Source organism: Orycteropus afer, unplaced genomic scaffold (genome assembly GCF_000298275.1).
Source record: "Orycteropus afer afer isolate SDZICR_OR568_19922 unplaced genomic scaffold, OryAfe1.0 scaffold00012, whole genome shotgun sequence".
In the NCBI taxonomy this organism is placed as follows: domain Eukaryota; kingdom Metazoa; phylum Chordata; class Mammalia; order Tubulidentata; family Orycteropodidae; genus Orycteropus; species Orycteropus afer.
The window spans coordinates 6,967,627-6,990,465 of NW_006921599.1; the positions used below are offsets into that span (position 1 = coordinate 6,967,627).

The 22,839-nt window shown below is 41.0% G+C and overlaps 1 protein-coding gene across 1 annotated transcript in view; it reads left to right on the top strand.

The window, feature by feature from the left end:
* The window catches only part of PHACTR1 (phosphatase and actin regulator 1), an 882,368-nt gene that overhangs the window by 487,680 nt on the left and 371,849 nt on the right, over positions 1–22,839 (top strand). The window contains exon 3 of the mRNA XM_042782390.1: positions 18,397–18,561. Within this exon, the coding sequence (XP_042638324.1) occupies positions 18,397–18,561 (165 nt within the window). The remainder of the gene's footprint in view (positions 1–18,396; positions 18,562–22,839) is intronic.

The window sequence follows — 22,839 nt, forward strand, 5'->3', positions numbered from 1 at the left end:
GTGCAGCCAGAATGCTCCTTGGAAGCAAGAATGGCCAGACTTCGTCTCACCTATTTTGGTCATGTTGTCAGAAAGGACCATTCCCTGGAGAAGGATGTCATGCTTGGTAGGGCGGAGGGTCAACGAAAGAGGGGGAGGCCTTCAACGAGATGGATTGACACGGTGGCTGCAATGATGGGCTCAGGTATAGCAGGGATTGTGGGCTGGCGTGGGATTGGGCAGTGTTTCGTTCTGCTGTGCATGGGGTCGCTATGAGTCGGAAATGACTCGACGGCACTTAATAACAACAACAACAACAGGCAGCCCAGAAGAACTAATAATAACCACCAATAGCTACTAGGTGATAGATCCTGAATCTGAACTCACATCCTTCTGGCTTCAAAACTAACATTCATCCCACTACATACAATGCATGTTGCTGTTGATAATTGCCATCCAGTTGATTCCTACTGATGATGACCCCACATGTGTAGAGTAGAACTGTGCTCCTCAAGAGTTTCCAGTGCTGTGACCTTTTGGAAGTAGATCATCAGGCCTATCTTCTGAGGCAGGTTTGAACCACCAACCTTTCAGTTAGTAGTTGAGTGCTTAACGTTTGTGCCACAACACTGTACACAATGTACATCATTTTCTAAACCAAGCTGATCTGATCCTATTCCACACTAGACTGGCACTGACTGAATTCCTAATTGTACCCTGTGGTGTAGGTGCTTAGTGGAGAATATCCTGCTGGTTCCTCCATGTCCTTGAGGTGTTCCTGCAGTGACCTAGGGTAGGTTCCTACAAGGTCCCATGTACAGGCATGTATATATAGTGTGACATTTTAGAGTAAGACAGAAAATACCCCCTTTCTCTTGTGAAAGAAGGATCATTTTATATTGGCTTCTGTTTTGTAGCTTTTTCTCCTTCATCTCTGAAGCCTTGCCATTACTTCAGTCAGTTATATGGAGAGTCAAAAAGCTACACTTCTGCAGTGTAAGAGAGTAGTTTTGAAAATAGACAAGATTTAACTGCAAGCATGAGGCCACTAGGTTGGAAGGCAGCCTATTGGCTGTCATGAGAATGGTGCAGGACCAAACAAAATTTTGTTCTGTTGTACATGGGGTCACCAGGAATAGGCACCAAATCTATGTCAATTAAAGACAACAACAATTAAAAACATGTGTTTCTCTTCTTTTGAGAATCATTTCTTCCTACACTTTAGCTCTTCAATATACCCAACTGTACAATGGCACTGAAAATAACACTACCTCATAAGATTGTGGAACAGACCATCAACTGCTCATATGCAAGTTCAAGTTGAAGTTGAAGACAATTAAAACAAGTTCACGAGAGCCAAAATATGACTTTGATAATATTCCTCCTGAATTTAGAGACCATTTAAAGAACAGATTTGACGCATTGAACACCAATGACTGAAAGCCAGAGGAATTGTGGGAAGATATCAAGAACATTATCCATGAAGAAAGCAAGAAGTCAAAAATCAGTACAGCTTCAAGTGCCAGGATTTAGGGACATTCTGATAGCCCTCTTGGATATCATCCACGGCTTCAAGAACAGGTTTACAGAAACATGACTCAGCCTGTCTTTGGTCAGAATTCATGTGGGATCCATGAATTCTCCTCCGCCTTCCTTCCATAGCCTGCTGACAGGAGGTTGAAGTTAATAACAGAGTCACAATGTCCTGGCCCCCTTCTGCTGTGGGGCCAGTAAAAGATGGCTCAGCCTGTTCGTAGTGCAGGAGGCAGCGATAAGCCTGAGAGAGTGTCTTTGTCACCTGTTCCCAGGAGTAGGTAGAGCTGTCTCCTCCCAAGCAAAAAATCTCTAGAGCCAGAAAGAAAGAAGGAAGTTGGCCCAGTGCCAAAGCAAATATGCTAAGAAGTATAGACACAGGTACATCTCTCTCCCTTCTCCTGTCATCTCCTAAAGTATAGGACTGCATTGCATAAATACACACATTACTAGTTTTCCCCCTATGAGGAATACTTTTCTTGTAGCAAAAAGATTGATTGGCAGTTCTCTCCATGCCTTGCCCTTCAGAAGTACCCTGGACAAGACTGTGAAATGTCATGATGGTACTGAATGATGGTGCCTGGGGTGAGTGTGTTATTTTGTGTGGAATGTGATCAGTGTTCCCTCTGGTGGTTCTTAGGTACAGAAGGCAGCCACTGTGTGTCCTTCTGGGGTCTGCAGTCTTGAAGTTATCCAGCCTTTGGATTATGATACATGATAACCAATAAAACCAGTTGCTATTGAGTCATTTCTGACTCATGTCAATCCTTTATTTGTCAGTGTTGAACTACACTCCATAGGGTTTTCTTGAAAAAAAAAGAAAAATACTTTTTAATTGTAATTTGAGTGAAAATTTACAGAGAACATTGGTTTTCCATTCAACTGTTCGTACAAGTTTTGTTTTGTGACATTGAGTGCAGTCCCCACAATGTAACAGCACTTTTCCCATTTCCTCCCTGTGGTCATTTCCACTTGGCTTTCTTTCCCATCTATTCTTGCCTTTTGAGCTTTATCCCTGGGCACATGCTGCCCTTTTAATTTCATATGGTTGATTGTTTGAAGGAGTGTATACCTCCCTGGTGTTATTGTTCACTTCATAGGCCTGTCTATTGTTTAGTTGAAAGTTGAGCCACGGTGTGAGTTCAGTTCCAGGCTTGAAGGGTGACTAAGGGCCATAGTCTTGGGGGTTCCACCAGACTCTATCAGATCAGTAAGATTGGTCTTTTTTTTTTGAGTCGTGTTCCATATTTCTCTCCCACTCTATATAGATGATTCAAGAGCACATAACAACAACAACATTGTGATCCCCTTCACAGTGGTTGGCCACGGTAGCCAGGCACCATCTAGTTCTTCTGGTCTTAGGGTCATGGAGGTTGAGGTTCATGTGGTCCATTAGTTCCTTGGACTAATTGTTTCCATGTATCTTTGATTTTCTTCACTCTTTGCTCCAGATGAGAAAGGATTTAGAATGTAGAACATTGTCTTTGTGGACTACATTATGCCAGTTGACCTTGATGTCCCCACGGCTTACATAGGGATTTTAGTGGCTGATAGATCCTTAGGCCTTTCTTCCCAAGTGCTTCTAGGTGGATTCAAACTACTTTGAGTTAGTAGCCAAGCACTTAACCATTTACACCACTCAAGGACACCTTGTGAAATGAAGATGTTCATAGCAACCCCTCCTTGGGTTTCTGAGGCTGCTCTGCTAGCGTAATGCCTAAGGCATAACCAGAAGGCTGGTGGTTCAAACCCACTAGCCGCTCCTCAGAAGGAAGGTTGGGCAATCTAGTTCCGCAGTGCTACCACCTTGGAAACCCAAGGAGGGGTCACTATGAGTCGGGTTTGACTTGACAGCAGTGAGTTTGGTTTATCACTACGGAAGTAGATTGGCCAGTCTTCCTTCCGAGGAGTGGCTGGTGGGTTTGAATTGCCAGCCTTCTGGTTAGCAGTCAAATGCCTTAGGCACTATGCTACCAGGGTTCCCTCAATAAAATTATGCTAAGCTAATGTCAGTTTTCATATTTAAGTTTTTAATAAATCGATTGACTCCATCTTTGGCTCATTGGTAAGGGGATGGATAAAAGGATAATGATGAGGAGGGTGGTTTTAGAGGGGGAGGAGCATCCTGAGAGGACTGGGAAGGGTCTGGTGGTCAAGGGTGGTCAAGGTGTCAAAGTGAGACAGCAGGATGGGTGCAGATCTGTGCACTCAGCCATCTCAATGCATTCAGATGACATGTCTATGTTTGTGTTAAAGTGTTATGCAGTATGAACTCTTTAGTAGCTTAGCCTTAGTGGTGGTTGTTATTAGATGCCAGCCATCAGCCCCCAACTCATGGTGACCCTGTGCACAAGGGGACTGCACCTTTGTGATCTATTGGGTTTTCATCGACTAATTTTGGAAGTAGAGCACCAGGCCTTCCTTCTTCATCTGTCTTAGTCTGGAAGCTCCGTGGAAACCTACTCAGCATCAGAGCAGCACACAAGCCTCCACTGACAGATGGCTGGTGGCTGCACTTGAGGTTCATTGGCCAGAAATTGAACCCGGGTCTACAGTGAGAAAGGTGAGGATTCTACCACAGATCTTTAGCATTGGTAATGTTAATTTATTTCCCAGCTTCTTATGGGTTTATGTTTCTTCTCCAAACCATGCATCCTCTCTGGGCCAAAAGAGCTTGCATTTGCCCCCATGGCCTTCCTCTTCTAGTGTCTAGCTCCCCCCTGCACATGCACACAGCCCCATCCCCATCTTCATCCCATTCCTTACCTCATGTAACAAGACAGGAACTCCTGATTTTTAGAATAAAGATGTTTCTTTCTTTCATTCTTTTTTAAACACACCTCCTAGTTAAGATAGTTGTAGGTTAGCCAGAATATCTTCAAGGAGATTTGCCTTTATAAGATAGTATGCTGTGACTTCTTATGGTGTGAATAAGAGAAACTTGATGCCTTCTTATGCCCAATAATTTATATCAATCCTCGCTTCCTCACAACAAAGTATCTGTGTAAAACTGAGAGTGCATTTTTAAAATGGGAAAGCCACAGTCATTGAGAAATTACTTGATGGCTGCTACCTCTGTGATAATCATTATGCAGCTATAAATAAAGATAATTCTGTTTGTGGTAGAAAGATGACTGGTTTTGGCCCTGGGCTCCTCTGGGTAGTTAGCTGGCTGTGGCAGTGGGAGAACTCTTGCATTCTATGCAAGAGACTAGGGTTCAGTGCCAGCCAATGCACCTCATGTGCAGCCTCCACTCATCTGTCAGTGGAGTGCTTGTGTGGTGCTAGGATGCTGAATAGGTTTTAGAGGAGCTTCCAGATTAACAAAGATCAGGAAGAAAGGCCTGTTGATTGATTAACCAGTGAAAACCCTGTTGTTGTTGTTGTTATGTGCCGTCGAGTCAGCCCCGACTCAAAGTGACCCCTCCTTGGGTTTCCAAGGCAGTATCACTACGGAAGTAGGATTGCCCAACCTTCCTTCCGAGGAGTGGCTGGTGGGTTTGAACCGCCAGCCTTCTGGTTAGCAGTCAAGTGCTTTAGCCACTATGCTACCAGAGCTCCTGTCAAAACCCTAGGAATCTCAGTAGTCAAATCCATTTGCATCATCGTAACTCAGGGCTGACTTACATGCAACCACCACCAAGGCTAAGCTACTGAAGAGTTTGAACTGGCTGGTGGGTTTGAACTGCCAGCCTTCTGGTTAGCAGTCACCATAGCATCACCGTAACTCAGGGCTCAAATCAATGGCAGCTAACAACAATCCGATCTTTGTTTCCCATTCCCAGGATGGTGAAATATGGGGAAAACACACCCACTCTAATGAAATAAGAAGGGAAAGTGAGTATTTTCAGATTTGGCTACATAAGCATTCTAATTTTGAGTTCACTTTGGGTTAAGAAACATTTTTCCAATCAATGAGAATCTTAGATCCTCAAAAAATTTGAGGAGCACTAGCCAAAACATAAGCCCTACCCAAGAGCCCAAAATGTCCTGCTCTTTCTGCCTCTGTGGTTGACTCCAGGTAGACATTAGACAGGAGAGACATCATAGGGTCCTTCTTTTCCAGTTATGCAGTGGGAAATTTTTACTGCTAACACTTCTGAGGTCAGCAGGAAACCAAAGTTGGTGCTTTCCTTGGATAAGTGTTGTGTCCCCCATGAAGATACACTTAAGTCCTAACCCCCAGTACCTGTGAACATGACCTTATTTGGAAATAGGTTCTATGAAGATCATCAATTAACATGAGGTTATACTGGAGTAGCATGGGTTCTAATAAAATCTGGTGTCTTTATGAAAGAGATACAGAGAGATGGACAGAGAGGGACAATAGCTGTGTGAAGATGCATCTCCAAGCCAAAGATTACCTGGGGTTACCAGAAGCTACTAGAGACAGGGACGTATCTTCCCTTAAAGGCTTCCCAGAGAGCATAGCCCAGCCAGCACCCTGAATTAGGATTTTCAGCTTCTAAAACCAAAATTTATTTCCCAACATTTTCTGTTGTTTAAAGCTATCCACTTTGAAAACCCAGCCACCATGAAAAATATAATGATAGAGGTATAGCTCAAGTGTCCCTTGCCTATCTCTTCTTATGACCTGCTCCAAGAGCCTGCCTAGAACAATTCCAAACAGTCACAGGGGTAGAAATCAGAGCACAAGTGGTCACAGGTATTTTGGTTCTTGGTAATTAACCAAAAACCCCAAACTCACTGCCGTCAAGTCGATTCGACTCATAGTGACCCCTCCTTGGGTTTCTGAGGCAGTATCACTACGGAAGTAGATTGCCCACTCCTCCTTCTGAGAAGTGGCTGGTGGGTTTGAATTGCCAGCCTTCTGGTTAGCAGTGAGATGCCTTAGGCACCATGCCACCAGACCTCCCCTTGGTAATTAAAAACATGCGTAAATCAAGTATTTTCTTTTCTTCTCTGCTGAAGAGAAAGAAAATCATCTCCTAACCATTTTTCCTCCAACAGATAAAGAAAATCCCAGCTACATTCTGAAAGGGAACTCCAATTATCACATTTCTTAGAGGAGTGTTTTCTTGGATAATTGCACTGGAAGGCCACCATCCTTATGCCAGCTTGTTGTACTGTGGTGGCTTGCATGTTGCTGTGATACTAGAAGCTATGCCACTGGTATTTCAAAACTAATAGGACCACCCTGGTGGACATATTTCAGCAGAGCTTCCAGACTAAGCAGACTGAGAAGGAAGGCCTGGGCATTTATTTCCCCAAATTAGCCAATGAAAACCCTATGGATCACAATAGAACATTTTCTGACTCATTTGCTTTGGACACATCATTGTTGTTGTTGTTGTTATGTGCCGTCAAGTCAAACCTGACTCATAGCGACCCCTCCTTGGGTTTCCGAGGCAGTATCACTACGAAAGTAGGATTGCCCAACCTTCCTTCCGAGGAGTGGCTGGTGGGTTTGAACCGCCAGCCGTCTGGTTAGCAGGCAAGTGTCTTAGCCATTATGCTACCAGAGCTCCCGGACACATCATTAGGGGAATCAATCACTGGTGGAGGAGGAGATCATGTGTGGTGAAGTAGAGGACCAACTAGGGAGTGGGAGACTCTCACTGAGGCTGCCCTATGACTGGGCAGCATCCTAGGTGATTCAGAATTGACTCAGTACTAACGAATAACAATAAGCATTGTGAGAACCCCAGGAGATCATTTGGTCCAGGCCTTCTGCTCTCCCTCAGCTCTCTGAATCAGCTCAGCAGCCCAGCCTCCTACTTTGGATTCTGTATTCTCAGTCCTGGCAGTTGGTGTTTGAGCTGATTCATGTCTGAGTGAGCATTTTCTCCAGACAGCTGTCTCCTGCGAAATGCCACTTTTGGGAGTACAGTGGGCTTGAGCCGAGCAGCGTTTTCATTATGCATTTCACGACAAAGCTGCCTGAACGCTCCTGCCTGTGCCCCTGTCTCTCCCACTTGTCCTCATCCACTTCTCTCTCATGTTTTTGCGGTAGAAAGGCCACATTGTTCCAAGCACTCATTTGTTTTCTTTTGTGTTGGTTTCTCTTCAAACTGTTGGCCTTGATCCTTACTCTTAAACTAGAAACCACCGCCATAGATTTGATTCTGACTCATAGTGACCCTATGGGACAGTACAGAACTGCCCAAAAGGTTTCTAAGGCTGTAAATCTTTATGGAAACACACTGCCTCATCTTTCTTCTGCAGAGTGGCTGGTGTCTTTGAATCATTGACCTTTTGGTCAGCAGCCGAATGCTTTCAGCCACTGCACCACCAGAGCTACTGATCCTCACCTTAAGCCTTACAAATTCATTATCTGATGATAAAGCTAGTTTAGAGCTAGCAGCTATCAAGTGGGGGGAAAAAAGTAATTGGGGTGATTAAAATATAAATCAATTAACCCTAATGTAATCCATCCTGCACAATAATCTACTGTATTTAAGAGCTAAACATCTTGAATTTAATGATATACTTATTAAGGATGTATTTAACTATCACATTATAATTATGCCTTTATAATGCTCTGTCAGCTCCTTGCCATGCTAGCTTTTTTCTAAAAGCACTCCTAATTTCTTACAATTATTTTAATATGCTAATTTCAGAATAATTTTTATCCGTTTCTTAAAGACATGATTATGAATCAGGTTGTTAGTCCTCATGATGCATTTTTCTTAAGGCAAATTTTGACACTTATTTTTCTATCTCAAGATGTGTGAGAATGAGCTGAATCAAATGCAGCCATTCATTTATTGATTTAATAAATATGTATTGAGTGCCAACTACAAGAAGGAAACTCAGTATCAATTCTGAATAGTTCACATCTTGATTTTTTAGGAAAGCATCCCTTATATAATCTCTTTAACCTTTAGCAAAAGATGTTTTAGGTTGGCTGTGCTCAAAGGGAAAGGAGCTCTGGTGGCACAGTGGTTAAAGCATTCAGTTGCTAACACCAAAAAGTCAGTGATTCAAACCCACTAGCTGCTCTGTGGGAAAAAGATGAGGCAGTCTGCTTCTGTAAAGATTTATAGCCTTGGAAACCCTATTGGGCAGTTCTACCCTCTCCCATAGAGTCACTATAAGTCAGAATTGACTCGATGGCAGTGGGTTTGGTTTAGGTGTGGTATACTTAGAGAGGGGGAGCTCTGGTAGCATAGTGGCTAAGGCACTTGACTGCTAACCAGAAGGCTGGCGGTTCAAACCCACCAGCCACTCCTCGGAAGGAAGGTTGGGCAATCCTACTTTCGTAGTGATACTGCCTCGGGAACCCAAGGAGGGGTCGCTATGAGTCGGGGCTGACTCAATGGCAAATAACAACAACAACAACAACATACTTAGAGAAGCCTTAAACTGGATTCTTTTTTAATTTTACCATTTGTGTCATAGACGGAATTTAAAAAAAAAAAAAGCAGAAACTCTTATAACCAAATGCAGATTCTCAAATATACATGAAATTTTGCATATAATTGCAAAATAAGGTTTCATTGCCTTCCTGTAACCCACTGGGATCCAAAGATCCCAGGGTAAGATGGATGCTGTAGGCAGTGTTGCATTTTGGTTTCAGCTTGTGTTTGAGCAGTTGTTGTGTGCCTTCAAGTCAATTCTGACTCATAGCAACCCTATATGACAGAATATAACCACCCCATAAGGTTTCCTAGGCTGTAATGTTTATGGGAGCAGATAGCCACGTCTTTTCTCCCATAACCTTTAGGATAGCAGCCAAGCACTTAACCATTACACCACCAGAGCTCCCGTTTAGAGCCGTACTAGAAGATCATTTGGGGCAAGTCAGTCAGGGAGAGGGCTCTGAAGGCTAAGCCAGGAGATTAGAACTTTCCATTACAAGCTGTGGAAAGCCTTCAAATTTTCTGAGAAGAACCAAGCTTCTGGAATATTCATCTTGCAACTGTAACCAGTTTGCAGGCAAGAGAATGGGATTGGGTATGTAGGTTTGGACACCTGCAAAATCTAGAAAACTAATAAGAATCTAAACTAAGGTAAGAAATGGGAGAAAGATAATAGATATGAAAGAGAGAGTGATAATGTGGAAATTAGATCACTAGCTTACTATGACTTTGCTTCTATACTGGCCTCAAATCCTCCTTTATATGGTTCCCAACAGTTGTCAGAAGGGACCATTCTCTGGAGAGGGATGTCACGCTTGGTAAAGTGGATGGTCAGTGAAACAGAGGAAGACCCTCAACAAGATGGATTGACATGGTGGCTGCAGCAATGGGTTCAGGTATAGTAGGGATCGTGAGGCTGGCACAGGCCAGAGCAGTGTTGCATTCTGTTCTGTTGTACATAAAGTCACTATTAGTCAGAGATGACTCGATGGCACAGCATAACAACAACAACAACAACAGTTGTCACTACCTATGTGGCTCTACCTAGCTGCGAACATTATTGTTGTTATTGTTGTTATGTGCCATTGAGTCGGACTCAACTCATAGCAACCCGTCCTTGGGTTTCTGAAGCAGTATCACTACGGAAGTAGATTGCCCAGCTTTTCTTCCAAGGAGTGGCTGGTGGGTTTGAACCACCAGCCTTCTGGTTAGCAGTCAAGTGCCTTGGCACTACACTACCAGAGCTCCATTATTAAAGAGGCACAAAATTAAGCAGTGGAGACCGTTGAAAAAGAAAGCTCGAAAGAGCTCAGTCAACTGACCAGATTAAGTCTCCCCATTCTCAGACCTGAAAATTTCCCCACAATAACTCCATTAAGGAGCTCTGGTGGTGTAGTGGTTAAAGCATTTAGCTGCTAACCAAAAGGTTGGTGGTTCAAACCCACCAGCTGTTCCATGGCAAAAAGATGGTGCAGTCTCCTTCCATAAAGATTTACAGCCTTAGAAACGCAGTGGAGGTCCATATGAGATGGATTCAACTTGATGACAGTGAGTTTGTTTTTTTCTTTTTTCAGCTCTCCATTACCTTAGGGGGTAAAATCAAAGCTCCTAAGGAGAGTGCAAAAAGACTACTTTATCTGACTCCATACTCTTTTTCGGTCAGCTGCCATCCTAGTCTGCTCTTTCTTTTTATGATCAAAATTATTTTTAAAAAAGGAAAATCTCCACTATCTATGCAGTCATGAAAACCCAAAACTTCACCATTCTTGCTCCCATGTCCTCTCTCATGTATATCCAGAAAGTTAACAGGATCTGTTTATTTTGCATCCTAGCTGAATTTGATTTTATTTTTTCTGTTTCTTTTTTGTCACTGCCTTCATTAGTTCCCTAAGGAGTTCTGGTGGTGTAGTGGTTAAAGCATCTGCCTGTTAACCAAAAGGTCAGTGATTCAGACCCACTAACCACTCCGTGGAAGAAAGATGAGGCAGTGTGCTTCCATAAAGATGTACAGCCTTGTAATCCCATTGGGGGTTGCTATGAGTCAGCATCTACTTGATGGCAGTGAGTTTGGTTTTGCTTTATATTAGTTTCTGAGGCTGCCATAACAAAGTACCACAAACTGACTGACTTAAAACAACAGACGTTTATTCTCTCACAGTTACAGAGGCTGGAAGTCTCAAATGAAGGTGTCAGCAGGGCCAAGCTCTCTCAGAAAACTCTAGGGGAGGATCCTTTTCTTGCCTCTCCCAGCTCCTGGTGGTTGCTGACAATCCATGATATTCATTCTTTGGCTTGCAACTGCATGACAACAATGTCCGCCTCTGTCCTTACATGGCTGTCTTCTTTCTGTTTGTGTCTTCTCTTCTTGTTCTGAGGATGCCAGCCAGTCATATTGGATTAAAACCCACCCTATTCCAGTATGACCTAATCTTAATTTGATTACATCTACAAAGACTCTTTTTCCGAATAAAGCCACATTCACCAGTACCAGGAATCAAGACTTCAACATTCATTTTGAGGATGCAATTCTACCCATAACACTGCCCTCCACAGATCCTATTCACTACCCCTCCAGTCAATTGGTGTGGCCTCCTTGTTGTACTCTACCACCTTGTGTTAGACTGGGTTCTCTAGAGAAATAAAACCAGTAAAGCTCTTGTTTACCAGTATGTTGTTGTTATGTGCTGTGGAGTCAGACCTGACTCATAGTGACCCCTCCTTGGGTTTCCGAGGCAGTATCACTACGTAAGTAGATTGCCCAACCTTCCTTCCGAGGAGTGGCTGGTGGGTTTGAACCGCCAGCCTTCTGGTTAGCAGTCAAGTGCCTTAGCCACTATGCTACCAGAGCTCCCTAGTAAAGCTTATATATATAGAGAAAGGGAAATTTATCTTAGGAAAATGGCTCACACACTTATAGAAGTTGGCAAGTCCCACGTTCTTGGATCAAACTTCAAGCTGGCGGTTTTAGATGATTCACTCAGCTGCAGGGACTGAGGAGCTCAAGGTTGGCAGGCAGTATACTGGTTGTTGACTCCAACGGATGATGAATCCAAGATCCCCAGGCTGAATGGTGGATTGTTCGCTCACAGACAGTTGTAGGCAGCACAACAGAATCCCGATCCACAGAAGAAGAGTGTCTCTTTTCCCAGGATGTACATAAATATAGTGGAAGCAGGCCACACCCCTGGGGAAACTTCCTTTCAATGGATTGGCTGCTCAAAACATTACATCTGATCCCATCATTGGAACAACCCACATCACAATTGCTTAAACCACACAGAATTGTGGTCCAGCCAAATTGACACACAGCTCCAACTATCACACACCTGTTTCCTCTCACTATAGGTCAGGTTTCCATTTCTGTGCAGTAATATCCCTAAGCATGATATTTAAGAGAGGATCAGCAAAAAAGGAGAAAGACCCTCAACAAGATGGATTGACACAATGGCTGCAACAATGGGCTCAAGCATAGCAAAGATTGTGAGGGTGCCAAAGAACCGAGCAATGTTGTGTTTTGTTGTACATTGGGTCGTTATGAGTTGGAGCCGACTTGATGACATCTAATAACAACAACAATATTCCTAAGAAAAAATCTGATTGTGTCCTGATCATGTACCTCCTCAATCAGACCAATCCTCCCCTCACTGCTTAATGTGAAATCCTTGCCCCCATCTTGATCTCTTTACTGTATTCCATTTTTTCTTTTATTATTTTTTCCCAAAGTCCTTGTAACATACTCTGTAACTTAAATACATGGGGTAACTATGAGTTGAAAATCAACTTGACAACACCTAACAACAACAACACTTACCTAGTGTTAATGTTTATTTTCTGCCCCGGCCTTCCCAGTGTAAGCTGCTTGACTTAGTGATTTTATTTATTTTGTTTACAGATATAGCATAAGCATCTAAAACCATTGCTAGCACATGGTGAGCACTCAATATATATTGGTTAAATGTAAGAATGAATGTAAATTTCCCATTTTCAAAATTTTACCCTTTTCCCACTGGAACAAGATAAAATTCCAATGCCTATTAAAACCTTTCAAAAGCTTACCTAATCTGGCTTCAGGCTCCTCCAAGCTTCATCTCATACTATGCGTTTTCCATTTCACTTAATATCTCATTAATTGTTGAGTCAGCTCTGACTCATGATGACCCCATATACAATAGAATGAAACATTGCCTGGTTCTGTGATTGTTAGCATGTCTTCATCCAGTCAGATAGTAGTCTGTTCTGATCCAAGGAGTTTTCATTAATTAATTTTAGGAACTAGATCACCAGGCCTTTCTTTCCTAGTATGTCTTAATCTGGTAGCTCTGCTGAAACCTGTCTACCATTGTTAATCCTGCTGATATGGGAAATGATAATGACCCAATGTTCCAGCATCACAGCAATACACTAGCCACACAGTATCACAAACTGATAGGTAGGTGGTGGTCACTTAATGTAACTGACTCTTGGTGTTGCTTGAAGTTCCTAAACATGCCATGCTCTTTCAGCCCTCTCTTATCCTGCTAGGTCTGCTTCCTCCTCCAGGGAATCCCATTGCTGTCTTTCTCAGATGGGGAAAACAGTTACTTCTCTTCCAAAACCTACCTAAAAATTACTTGACCAGGGTCTTCAATTCTCTGAAGCAAAATTAGTTGCTCTCTCCTTTTAGCCTTCATTGAATTTTACATAGTTTTCTAAGCAGTTACCCCTGTTGCAGGACATTTTTACATATTTATTCCTCTCTCTTCCTCTGGGCTGTATGCTCAGAACTATGTCCAATTCTTCTGTGTGTCTACCCCAGAAATAATCAGTGTCTGGCACAGAATTTATCAGTCACATAACAATAAAGTAATTGGAAAGAGGAGCTACCAGTTCATTGAACCAATCAGTCAGACGTTTGAGTGCTATCTCCATTGCAGCATTTCCAGATCATTGCTGCTTTCACTTCCAGACCTGTGACTCCCCCTAGCATTCCCCATTTCAGTGAATGAGTGGCACCACTCCACTGACAGATATCTGGGAATTGGAAATGATCTGATCTGCTTCCTCTCCCTCAGGCCACCCAATCAATCACGAATTCTATTGGCCTGACTTCCCACACATCTCTCAGATTTATCACTGTCTTAGTTTCCTGGGACTGCTGTAAGAAAATACCGTAAAATAGGTGGCTTTAAATAACAGAAATTTATTTTCTCACAGTTCTGGAAGGTAAAAGTCTCAATCAGGGTCTCAGCTATGCTCATTCCATCTGTGGGCCTGTCTCCTAGTTTCTGGTGCCTGCCAGTGATCCTTGGCATTCCTTTGCTTGTAGATGGATGTGGCATCTGCCTCCCTGCACTGTGGTGAGTTGCATGGTATGGCTTTTGTAGCCATAGTCTTTGTAACTCCCACTGGATTACTGGCTGGGGTCATGCAAATATATGTCAACTTGGCTGGGCAGCTGGTAGTAATTATTTCCTATAATAAGCCTGGCAATTAACTCTGTGGTGGAATTTGCCATGAGCATGTGAGTAGCTGCTTTTAAACTCCTGATGGTTAAGGTCATCTGTCCCGTCCTGCGGGGCAGTCAACCTAGGACCTGGAGGAGGGGGTGGAAATGGAGGGGACAAGAGACACGAAGAATGGAGACAAGTCGAAAGCCCGATCAAGTCTCGTTTATTGAATTTCAAACAAATACTTATATATGGTAAAGGAAAGGGGCAGGATCAAGGAATGGGGTGATGTGACGTTGCTGCTGACGGTGAAATAGGGAAACCTATAAAAAATAGATACGTGGCAAGAGGCGGGTAAATTTAAAAGTGCTGAATCACTTCTATACAGAAGTGAAGGCTCAAGACAGGTCTCGAAACTCAAACTTAGGTCTGAAGATGTCCAACAGGCCCAAAACAAAGAAGGGAAGTATTGTGACCTTGTTAAGATGAATAGAATGCCGTGGTGCGGCTCTCCACCGTCATCCACCTGAGGTATTTCTGTTGGAGCAACATGAAGTAATCTTCTAGGAAAATTCACTCTCTCTTAGGTGTGTAGAACTCTGATGCTGGGATTGGTTAGTTTTGTCACTCTGCTAGGCTTAAAATGAGCCCTCCTAGAGGCAGAGGGGGAATCTCACTGCCAGCTGAGATATATGCCTGACTGAGAGAGCCACCTGGCTGAGAGAGATGCCCAACTGGGACACAAGACAGAACAGCAGGCTTACCTGGCCCACAGAGGCAGAGGCCAGCTGAGAGGCTGTTGGCTGTGTGTAAGGACACAGCAGAAGGGAGATTGTCCTGATTGAAGAACTGTATCCTGAGTGCATTCCTGAACTTGAATTGTAGCTTCTTGCTTCCCTAATAAACCCCATAATCTGTGAGTTCTGTGTGGCCGCTGCAGCAAATCATCAAACCCAGCAAAGAGGTGGTGGGTGCCATGGGAGGAACAGTTGGTGTCAAGGCTGGTAAGAAGGCTGGAGGGTGGCAGCATGTGTGGCCTCATAGGAGCAGGCCTTGGGCTGCTGATGGTGATTCTGTCTTCCTCTTGTAAAGTTAGAGGAGGTCAGACCTTCTCCCTGTCTGTTTAGTACTCCCCCTCTGTGTGTGTCTCCATGTCTATTCTGCTCTATCTATATGACATTATTCAGAAGAGATTATGTTTAATCTTATTCTAGTAAGGAGCTCTAGTGGGGCAGTGCTTATAGTGTTGGGCTGCTAGCCAAAAGGTCAGCAGTTCAAACCAGCTACTCTGAGGGAGAAAGATAAGGTAATCTGCTTCTGTAAAGATTTACAGCCTTGGAAATCCTATGGGGCAGGTCCACTCTGTTCTATAAAGTTGCTATAAGTCAGAATCAACTTGACAGTAGTGGGTTTGGTTTGGTTTTGGTTCTACTCCAATGTGACCCAATTAATATGACAAAAGAAAATCCCATTTCCAGACAGAGTAGTATTTACAACTACAGAGATTAAGGCTTTAAGTTCATTGTTTTTAAGCATATATACAACAAAACACATCAGTTCAACAGTTTCTGCACATAAAATTTAAGGACTTTGATTACATTCTTCAAGTTGTGCAATCATTCTCACCCTCTTTTTTTTGAGTTGTTTCTTCTCCATTAACATAACCCACTGCCCCCTAAGGTTCCTATCAGATCTTTTGAGTTGCTGTTGTCAGTTAGATCCCATGAAGATAGTTCTTAAAAACAATCAATGTCATCCATCACATAAATAAAACAAAGGAGAAGAACCACATGATCATATCAATTGATGCAAAAAAGGCATTTGATAAAATCCAACACCCATTCCTGATCAAAACTCTCAGCAAAATAGGAATAGAAGGGACATTCCTCAACATAATAAAGGGCATCTATGCAAAACCAACAAGGAGCTCTGGTAGCATAGTGCCTAAGGCACTTGACTGCTAACCAGAAGGCTGGCAGTTCAAACCCACCAGCCAATTCTCGGAAGGAAGGTTGGGCAATCCTACTTCCGTAGTGATACTGCCTCGGAAATCCAAGGAGGGGGTCGCTATGAGTCGGGGCCAACTCGACGGCATATAACAACAATAACAACAACATGCAAAACCAACAGCCAACATTATTCTCAATGGAGAAAGATTGAAATCATTCCTCTTGAGAACAGGAACCAGACAAGGATGCCCGCTATCACCACTTCTATTCAACATTGTACTGGAAGTCCTATTCAGGGCCAAAATGCAAGAAAGGGAAATCAAAGGCATCCAAATGGTAAAGAAGAAGTCAAACTATCCCTATTTGCAGATGATATGATCATACCTATACTATTTCCAGATGATGTGATCCTATACCTATATACTCAGTCAAAAATCTACTGGAACTAATTGAGAGATTTAGCATTGTGGCAGGATATAAGATCAACATTCAAAAATCAGTTGGATTGCTCTGAGAAAAATCTTTAAACTTTAAATGAAAAATATTCCCTGAAGTCTTGTTAAAACCAAACAACAGTCTAACTTATCTAGGAAAAAATGTCTGTCTTAAGCATTATGCTTATATATATATATATATATATATATATATATATATATATATATATAAGCTTTATATATATATATATATATATATATATATATAAGCATAATGCTTAAGACAGACATTTTTCTCAGAGCAATAGTTTCAGGGGTTCATCCAACCTCCATGGCTCCAGGAAATCAGGAGTCCGTCAACATAACTTTTTGAAGGACCCAATTAAATCCATAATAATCACCTTCTTTCAGTCCTACTTTATCAGCCCATCATCATCTCTCACCAAGATGGCTGCCACAGCACACTGCCTAGACATGGTTGAGGTTCCAGGTATATTTGTAAACTATTTTCAGACAACAACAAGCAGACTATCAGAATGTGAGATTGAGCTTCTAAGGACCGCATATATGGCTAAAATCTAAGTGATTTTTCTGAAGGACAGTGTTAGAGGCCAGAAAAGTTTGGATCTGCCACAGGTTTTTATACGATTGTTTTATTTGGAAAGGTGAATTTTTCCCATCTCCTTGACTTTGCCAAGAAGGTTATTTATTTTTTCTGAGTATTCCTATCTTAAAAATTCCTATGGGGCTAAATTGTTTTATAGGAGATAAGAAGAGGTTGGAAGTGATTGTAGTCTTTAAGGAGGTAGGCATTACTAGTTTGAAAATCTTAATTTCTTAATTTCCTCAGGTATAAAGTTATTGGTTTAGTCCGGATGTTTCTCAAGGTCACCTCCAACTCTCCATTTCTAAGAATTAGGTTTGTTTATTTCCCAGTTAAACTTACCTCACTTATTTGAAATGGCTTTCAAGAAACTTCACGTATCTGAAAGGACTAGAAAAAGCTTTTGGGAAGACACATTCCTTACAGAGCACTTCAGGCCCTCACTCAGAACCAATTTACTCTGTTTTCACAGCAGGGTAGCAAAGGAAAAAGATCTAAGAATCTTTTTTTTTTTAATTGGGGAAAAAAAAAAAAAAGCAAAACACCAGGGGAGATAAAAGAAGTAGTAGAAAGTAAAGCATTTGCAGATTCTCATGGAACTGTGAGTGATTCTAAGCTCAGTAGCCCTCAGATAGACCAACTGCTCAACAGATTTCAGTGCCTTTTGAGATTCTGGGTAAAGCACAGTAGAGCAAAGTAGAGTGTGGTGGATGGTGGAGAAACTGGCATTGAACTAGACAGTTGATAAATGTTTTCTTCCTCTTTTTCTCAGCACACAGTAGTGTAGTGATTGCATCTGCCAAGGTTTATTTGAGAAATTGCTGGACTAGTAGTTGCAGTGGTTCTCATTTGACTCCTCCAGGGACCTCTCTTACCTGTGGGGAAGTGAACTCTTCTACTCAAGTCTCAGTCAAGGTTGGGATAATCTGGTTTAGATGTATGTTTTGAATCTCTAGGGTTTGGCTGACTGTCTCCAGACCTCAGAACACACTGGTATGGCTTGCATTCCAAAAGGCAAAAAGAGAAACGGAACTAGTCATGTGGTTTCTGTTATCTGTAACCATGGAAAAACGTTGGCCATCTGTGAGGCTCCCATATTAACACTTTTTTCTCTCTCTCTGTTTCCATCTCCTTCTTGGGAAAAACAAGCTGAGGAAGTGGAGAGGCTGGCGGCAATGCGCTCTGACTCCCTAGTCCCAGGTACCCACACCCCACCCATTCGGAGAAGAAGTAAGTTCGCCAACCTGGGAAGGATTTTTAAGCCTTGGAAATGGAGGAAGAAGAAAAGCGAAAAGTTCAAACACACATCTGCAGGTACGATTTTGTGCCTTCATTTCTCATTGATAGTTTGTAGACTTTGACACAGTATTTTTATTACTAGAATTTAATTATAATAGGCTGTTTGAACCAAGGGAGGAAAAATATCAAGCCTTAGAAATACTCCAGTCTTTAATAATTATTTAATATGATTGAGAATTGCATTTATATCCTGTATGTTTTCTCACATTTTAGTGTTTTTATTATTGTTGCTGCTGCTTTTGTTGGTATATAAATAATGTGAACTTAGAATGTTAGAATGTCACTTTTTTCTATTACTAAGTACTTTGTTCTGGCATTGACAATTCATTTCTTGACATTCATCTTTGTTTTCACTGCTCCTGTAAAAGTCAAGACACAAGCAGAAGATAAGTTATATATGGTGGTTGTCAAGATAAGAACAGGTTACTTAAGGGAGGAGAAATCTGGAATAACTTATTCTTGGATGTGGCAGGAAAACACAGGCTAGTAGAAATGAGGCATCATTATAGTTACACCAATAATTACACAGTTTATAACCTGGAGAACAGCAAAGGAATGAGGGGAGAATCAGCATAGCAGACTCTGGAGTCAGACTGCCTGGGTTCAGATCTGAGCTTTGTTACTTGCTAGCTGTATAACCTTGCTCAGTTTACTGATCTCTTTACCTTCGTTTCCTCATCTATAAAATAGGAGTAAGAATACTAACTTATCTGAGTTAATATTTGTGAAGAATTGAGAAGATAGGCTGGCACACTATGTAGATATTTTTTTGAATAAGTAAGGGTAAGCAGAGGGAAATGTATCAGGAAAGAAAACACAAAGAGTTGTGGTTTCACCTTTTTGGGTCTGACAGGAGTTCGAAGAACTCTATAGATTCTTTTGGTTTGCTTTATTTTTTGCTAATTAAGTGCACCTAGTCATCCTCAGGTCCTACCCCAGAGCCTTCGTTTCCTTCTTCCGGACTCTCAAAAAATTCAACCAACTTTCTCCTCAGAATGATCATCTCCTCAATATTTTGCTAATTTTTCCCTGTCTCCTCACTGCCTCACTAACTGAAATAGATGATCTGCTTCTTGTTCCTGAGTACCAGTCCAAACAGCTGAGAATTTTTATGCTAATTGTTGTGGACAATGAAAGAGAATAACAAACAGTACAAAGTTACAGTGAGTCTTGAAATCTTGAAAAGTTCTCTGGTAACCACTCCCAGATCATATTTTCTGACTCTTTCATAGATAGAGGCTGCAGTGCCCTGTTGCTATAACTTACCAATTCCTGAGTTTACAGTGAATCTCTGAATTCCATGAATCTCTAAATTGCTACCACTCTGAGTCCTTTCACCCTGACTCTGTGTTCTCCACGCTCTCTGTCATCTGACAGATCCCTTAAATTGTAAGACAGGTCATTCACGCATTCCTGAACATTAGCGGTGATTTGTTGTTGTTGTTGTCAGTTAGTTACATCAAGTCACACAATAGCAAAACTCCAAAATGAATGACCCTTTTGTGGCTCCACTGAGTTGTGCAGAAAAAGGCACTTAGATCAATGCCTCAGAGATAATGAAAAATTGAAATGAAATCTTGTTTAGGTAAAATGAAATGTAAGACCCATGAGCAAGAAAGCAAATGGAAGTGTTCTGTAAGCACTGAAAAAACTAGTAACAAAGATTCCACAACAACAGTTAGAATGGTTTTCCTAATTTTATTGTGAAAAATGGTTTATAATAATAAAAACACACTTTTATTTCTTTTTTATATTTATTATCAATTTTAATAATAGAATAGTATGGAATAAATACAGTTGTAAATTGCTTAAATATAATATTTCTTAGATTATATAAATACTAACAACAAAATTGTTTTGTAAAATGTTTCCACATTAAATTGCTTTATTAGCTAAAATATTATTTATTTATTTATTATTGTGCTTCAGGTGCAAATTTACAAAGCAGATTTGTTTTACATTCAACAGTTCATGCACATTTGATTTCACAGCCCCAATTACCATCTCCAACGGTCAAAAACTCTTCTCCCCTCTTCTCCCTGTGACTACCCCCTCCCTGTGCCCTTCTTATCTATGTATTTCTATCTGTCCAGCTTTCTCTCTGTGAATTCTGCCCCTCTGATGTCTCATGGCTGATTGATCGAAGGGGTGCATCTCCCTAGAGTAGGTGGGTACATTACCCTGGGGTGATTGTTCTGCATGTAGGTCTTTCTACTGTTGGGCTGAGAGCCTATCTTTGGAAGTGAGTCCATTTCAAAAACACACTTTTAAATGATTATCATTTGTCAGCATGAATTCATGAACAGTGGAATGGTAGATACATTTCCTCCTGGCAGATAGAGAGCTTTATTTAGTCCATTTGGCAAAGCCATAAAGCAAAAGGCCAATGCTTCTCACATAAAAAGGCACCTGAGCAATTATGCTGACTTCTTTAAGACTTTAGAAAATTTGTCTTTTGATAGATTAAAATACAATGGCATCAGGTTATTCGTGAGTCGTTAAAATCATATTCAGAAAAAAATCTGGAAACAATTTAAAACTCTTCTGAGAGAAAGTATTAAAATGTGAAAGCAACATTGCTACTTTAATCATTCCTATCATTAACTATTCTTAAAGGTTCTTGAATATAAGAATATTCTTTTCTTTTTCTTTTTTTTTTGCTTTAACCAACAGAAATTTAGTATCCTACAGATTAGGAGGCTAGAACTCTGAATTCAGGGTGGCAGCTCTAGGGAAAGGCTTTCTCTATTAGCTCTGGAGTAAGTTCCTTGTCTCCTTTCAACATCTGTGGGCTTGACATTCCTTGGAGATCTCCATGTGTCTTGGCATTAATCTTCCCCTGGATGTAGGAGGTTCTCAGCTGAGGGACCTCTGGCCTAAAAGATATGCTCTGCTCCAGCTCTTCTTTCTTGGTGGTACTGAGGTTTTCCTTCTCTCTCTCTCTCTCTCTCTCTTTTTTTTTTTTTTTTAACTTTTTATTGGGATTTGGGTGAAATTTTACAAACCATATTTGTTTTACATATAACAATATTCTTAAATGTTCCACGTATATTTGTGACAAAACTGAAACTGATTAGTTTGGCAGCAGAATGTGATGTTTTTATTTTATTTTAATTTTTTTCAAAAATGTATCTCCTGAATTGAGAAGGTAAAAGGAAATACTATAGAATATTATTTTATCTCAGAAGGAAGGTTGGGCAATCTACTTCTGCAGTAATACTGCCTTGGAAACCCAAGGAGGGGTTGTTATGAGTCGGATCCAACTTGACAGCAGTGAGTTATTATTTTATCATATTAGATGAACGGGTACATGATATAACTAAAGCTATTCTGGTTTCTTTTCTTTCTTTTTTTTTTTAAAGTGTTTTACACTGTAGTATCCATTTTTCTTAACTGAATTTGGAAATATTATTCCTTACTTTTTTAAAGGAGAAACTCTCTGTACTAATTCTTTGTGCAAATAAACATACTTACAATCTAAGTATGTTTAACATAATATATATAAGTCCGTATATTAAATTTACATTGTGTATTTGTATTTCAAATTATGCACATTTTTGAACAAATGAAAGAACATGGATACAATGAATACTTGACCTATCATTATTTCCACATTGAGTTACATTTATGGTTTTCCATAATGATATTAGAAACTGTACTGTAGTTTCATATAAGTCAAGTTACCAGGGTGTCTGTATTCTTGTATACACACACTTTCAAGAAAAACCTAGCGATTTAGTTGCCTAGTACTCCATAACAAAATACATCACAGGTAAATAGCTTTAAGGAAAAGGAATTTATTGTCCCACAGTTTTGGAAGCTAGAATTCCAAATCAGGACATCAGCTTTAGGGAAGGATTCTTCCTTGCCAATAACCCCGGAAGTTACTCGGGGTCTTTGGCCTTTGTCTTCCCTCTATATGTGTGTGTGTCTTTGTCTGTTCTGCTCATCTCATAAGACAACTCTCAAAAGTGTCTTAGGACCCACCCTACTCTGGTAAGTCTTCATTAACATAACAAAGGAAAACAATTCTAAAACAGGGACATATTTATAAGTACGGGGGTTAAGACTTTGACATACATTTTTTTGGGGTGGGGAAGGGGACACAATTTAAATCCATAACACCTAGAAATGTTGCTTTGTGAGTTGCATAACAATAAGAAAATCGTTTGCAAAATTATGATCTCAGCATTTTCTTCCATTTGAGTGTCAACAATATCGTGAATTATTTTTTACGATTTAAAAATTGTTAAATAATGATATTTGAAGGAATTCTTTTTTTTTTTTTTTTTT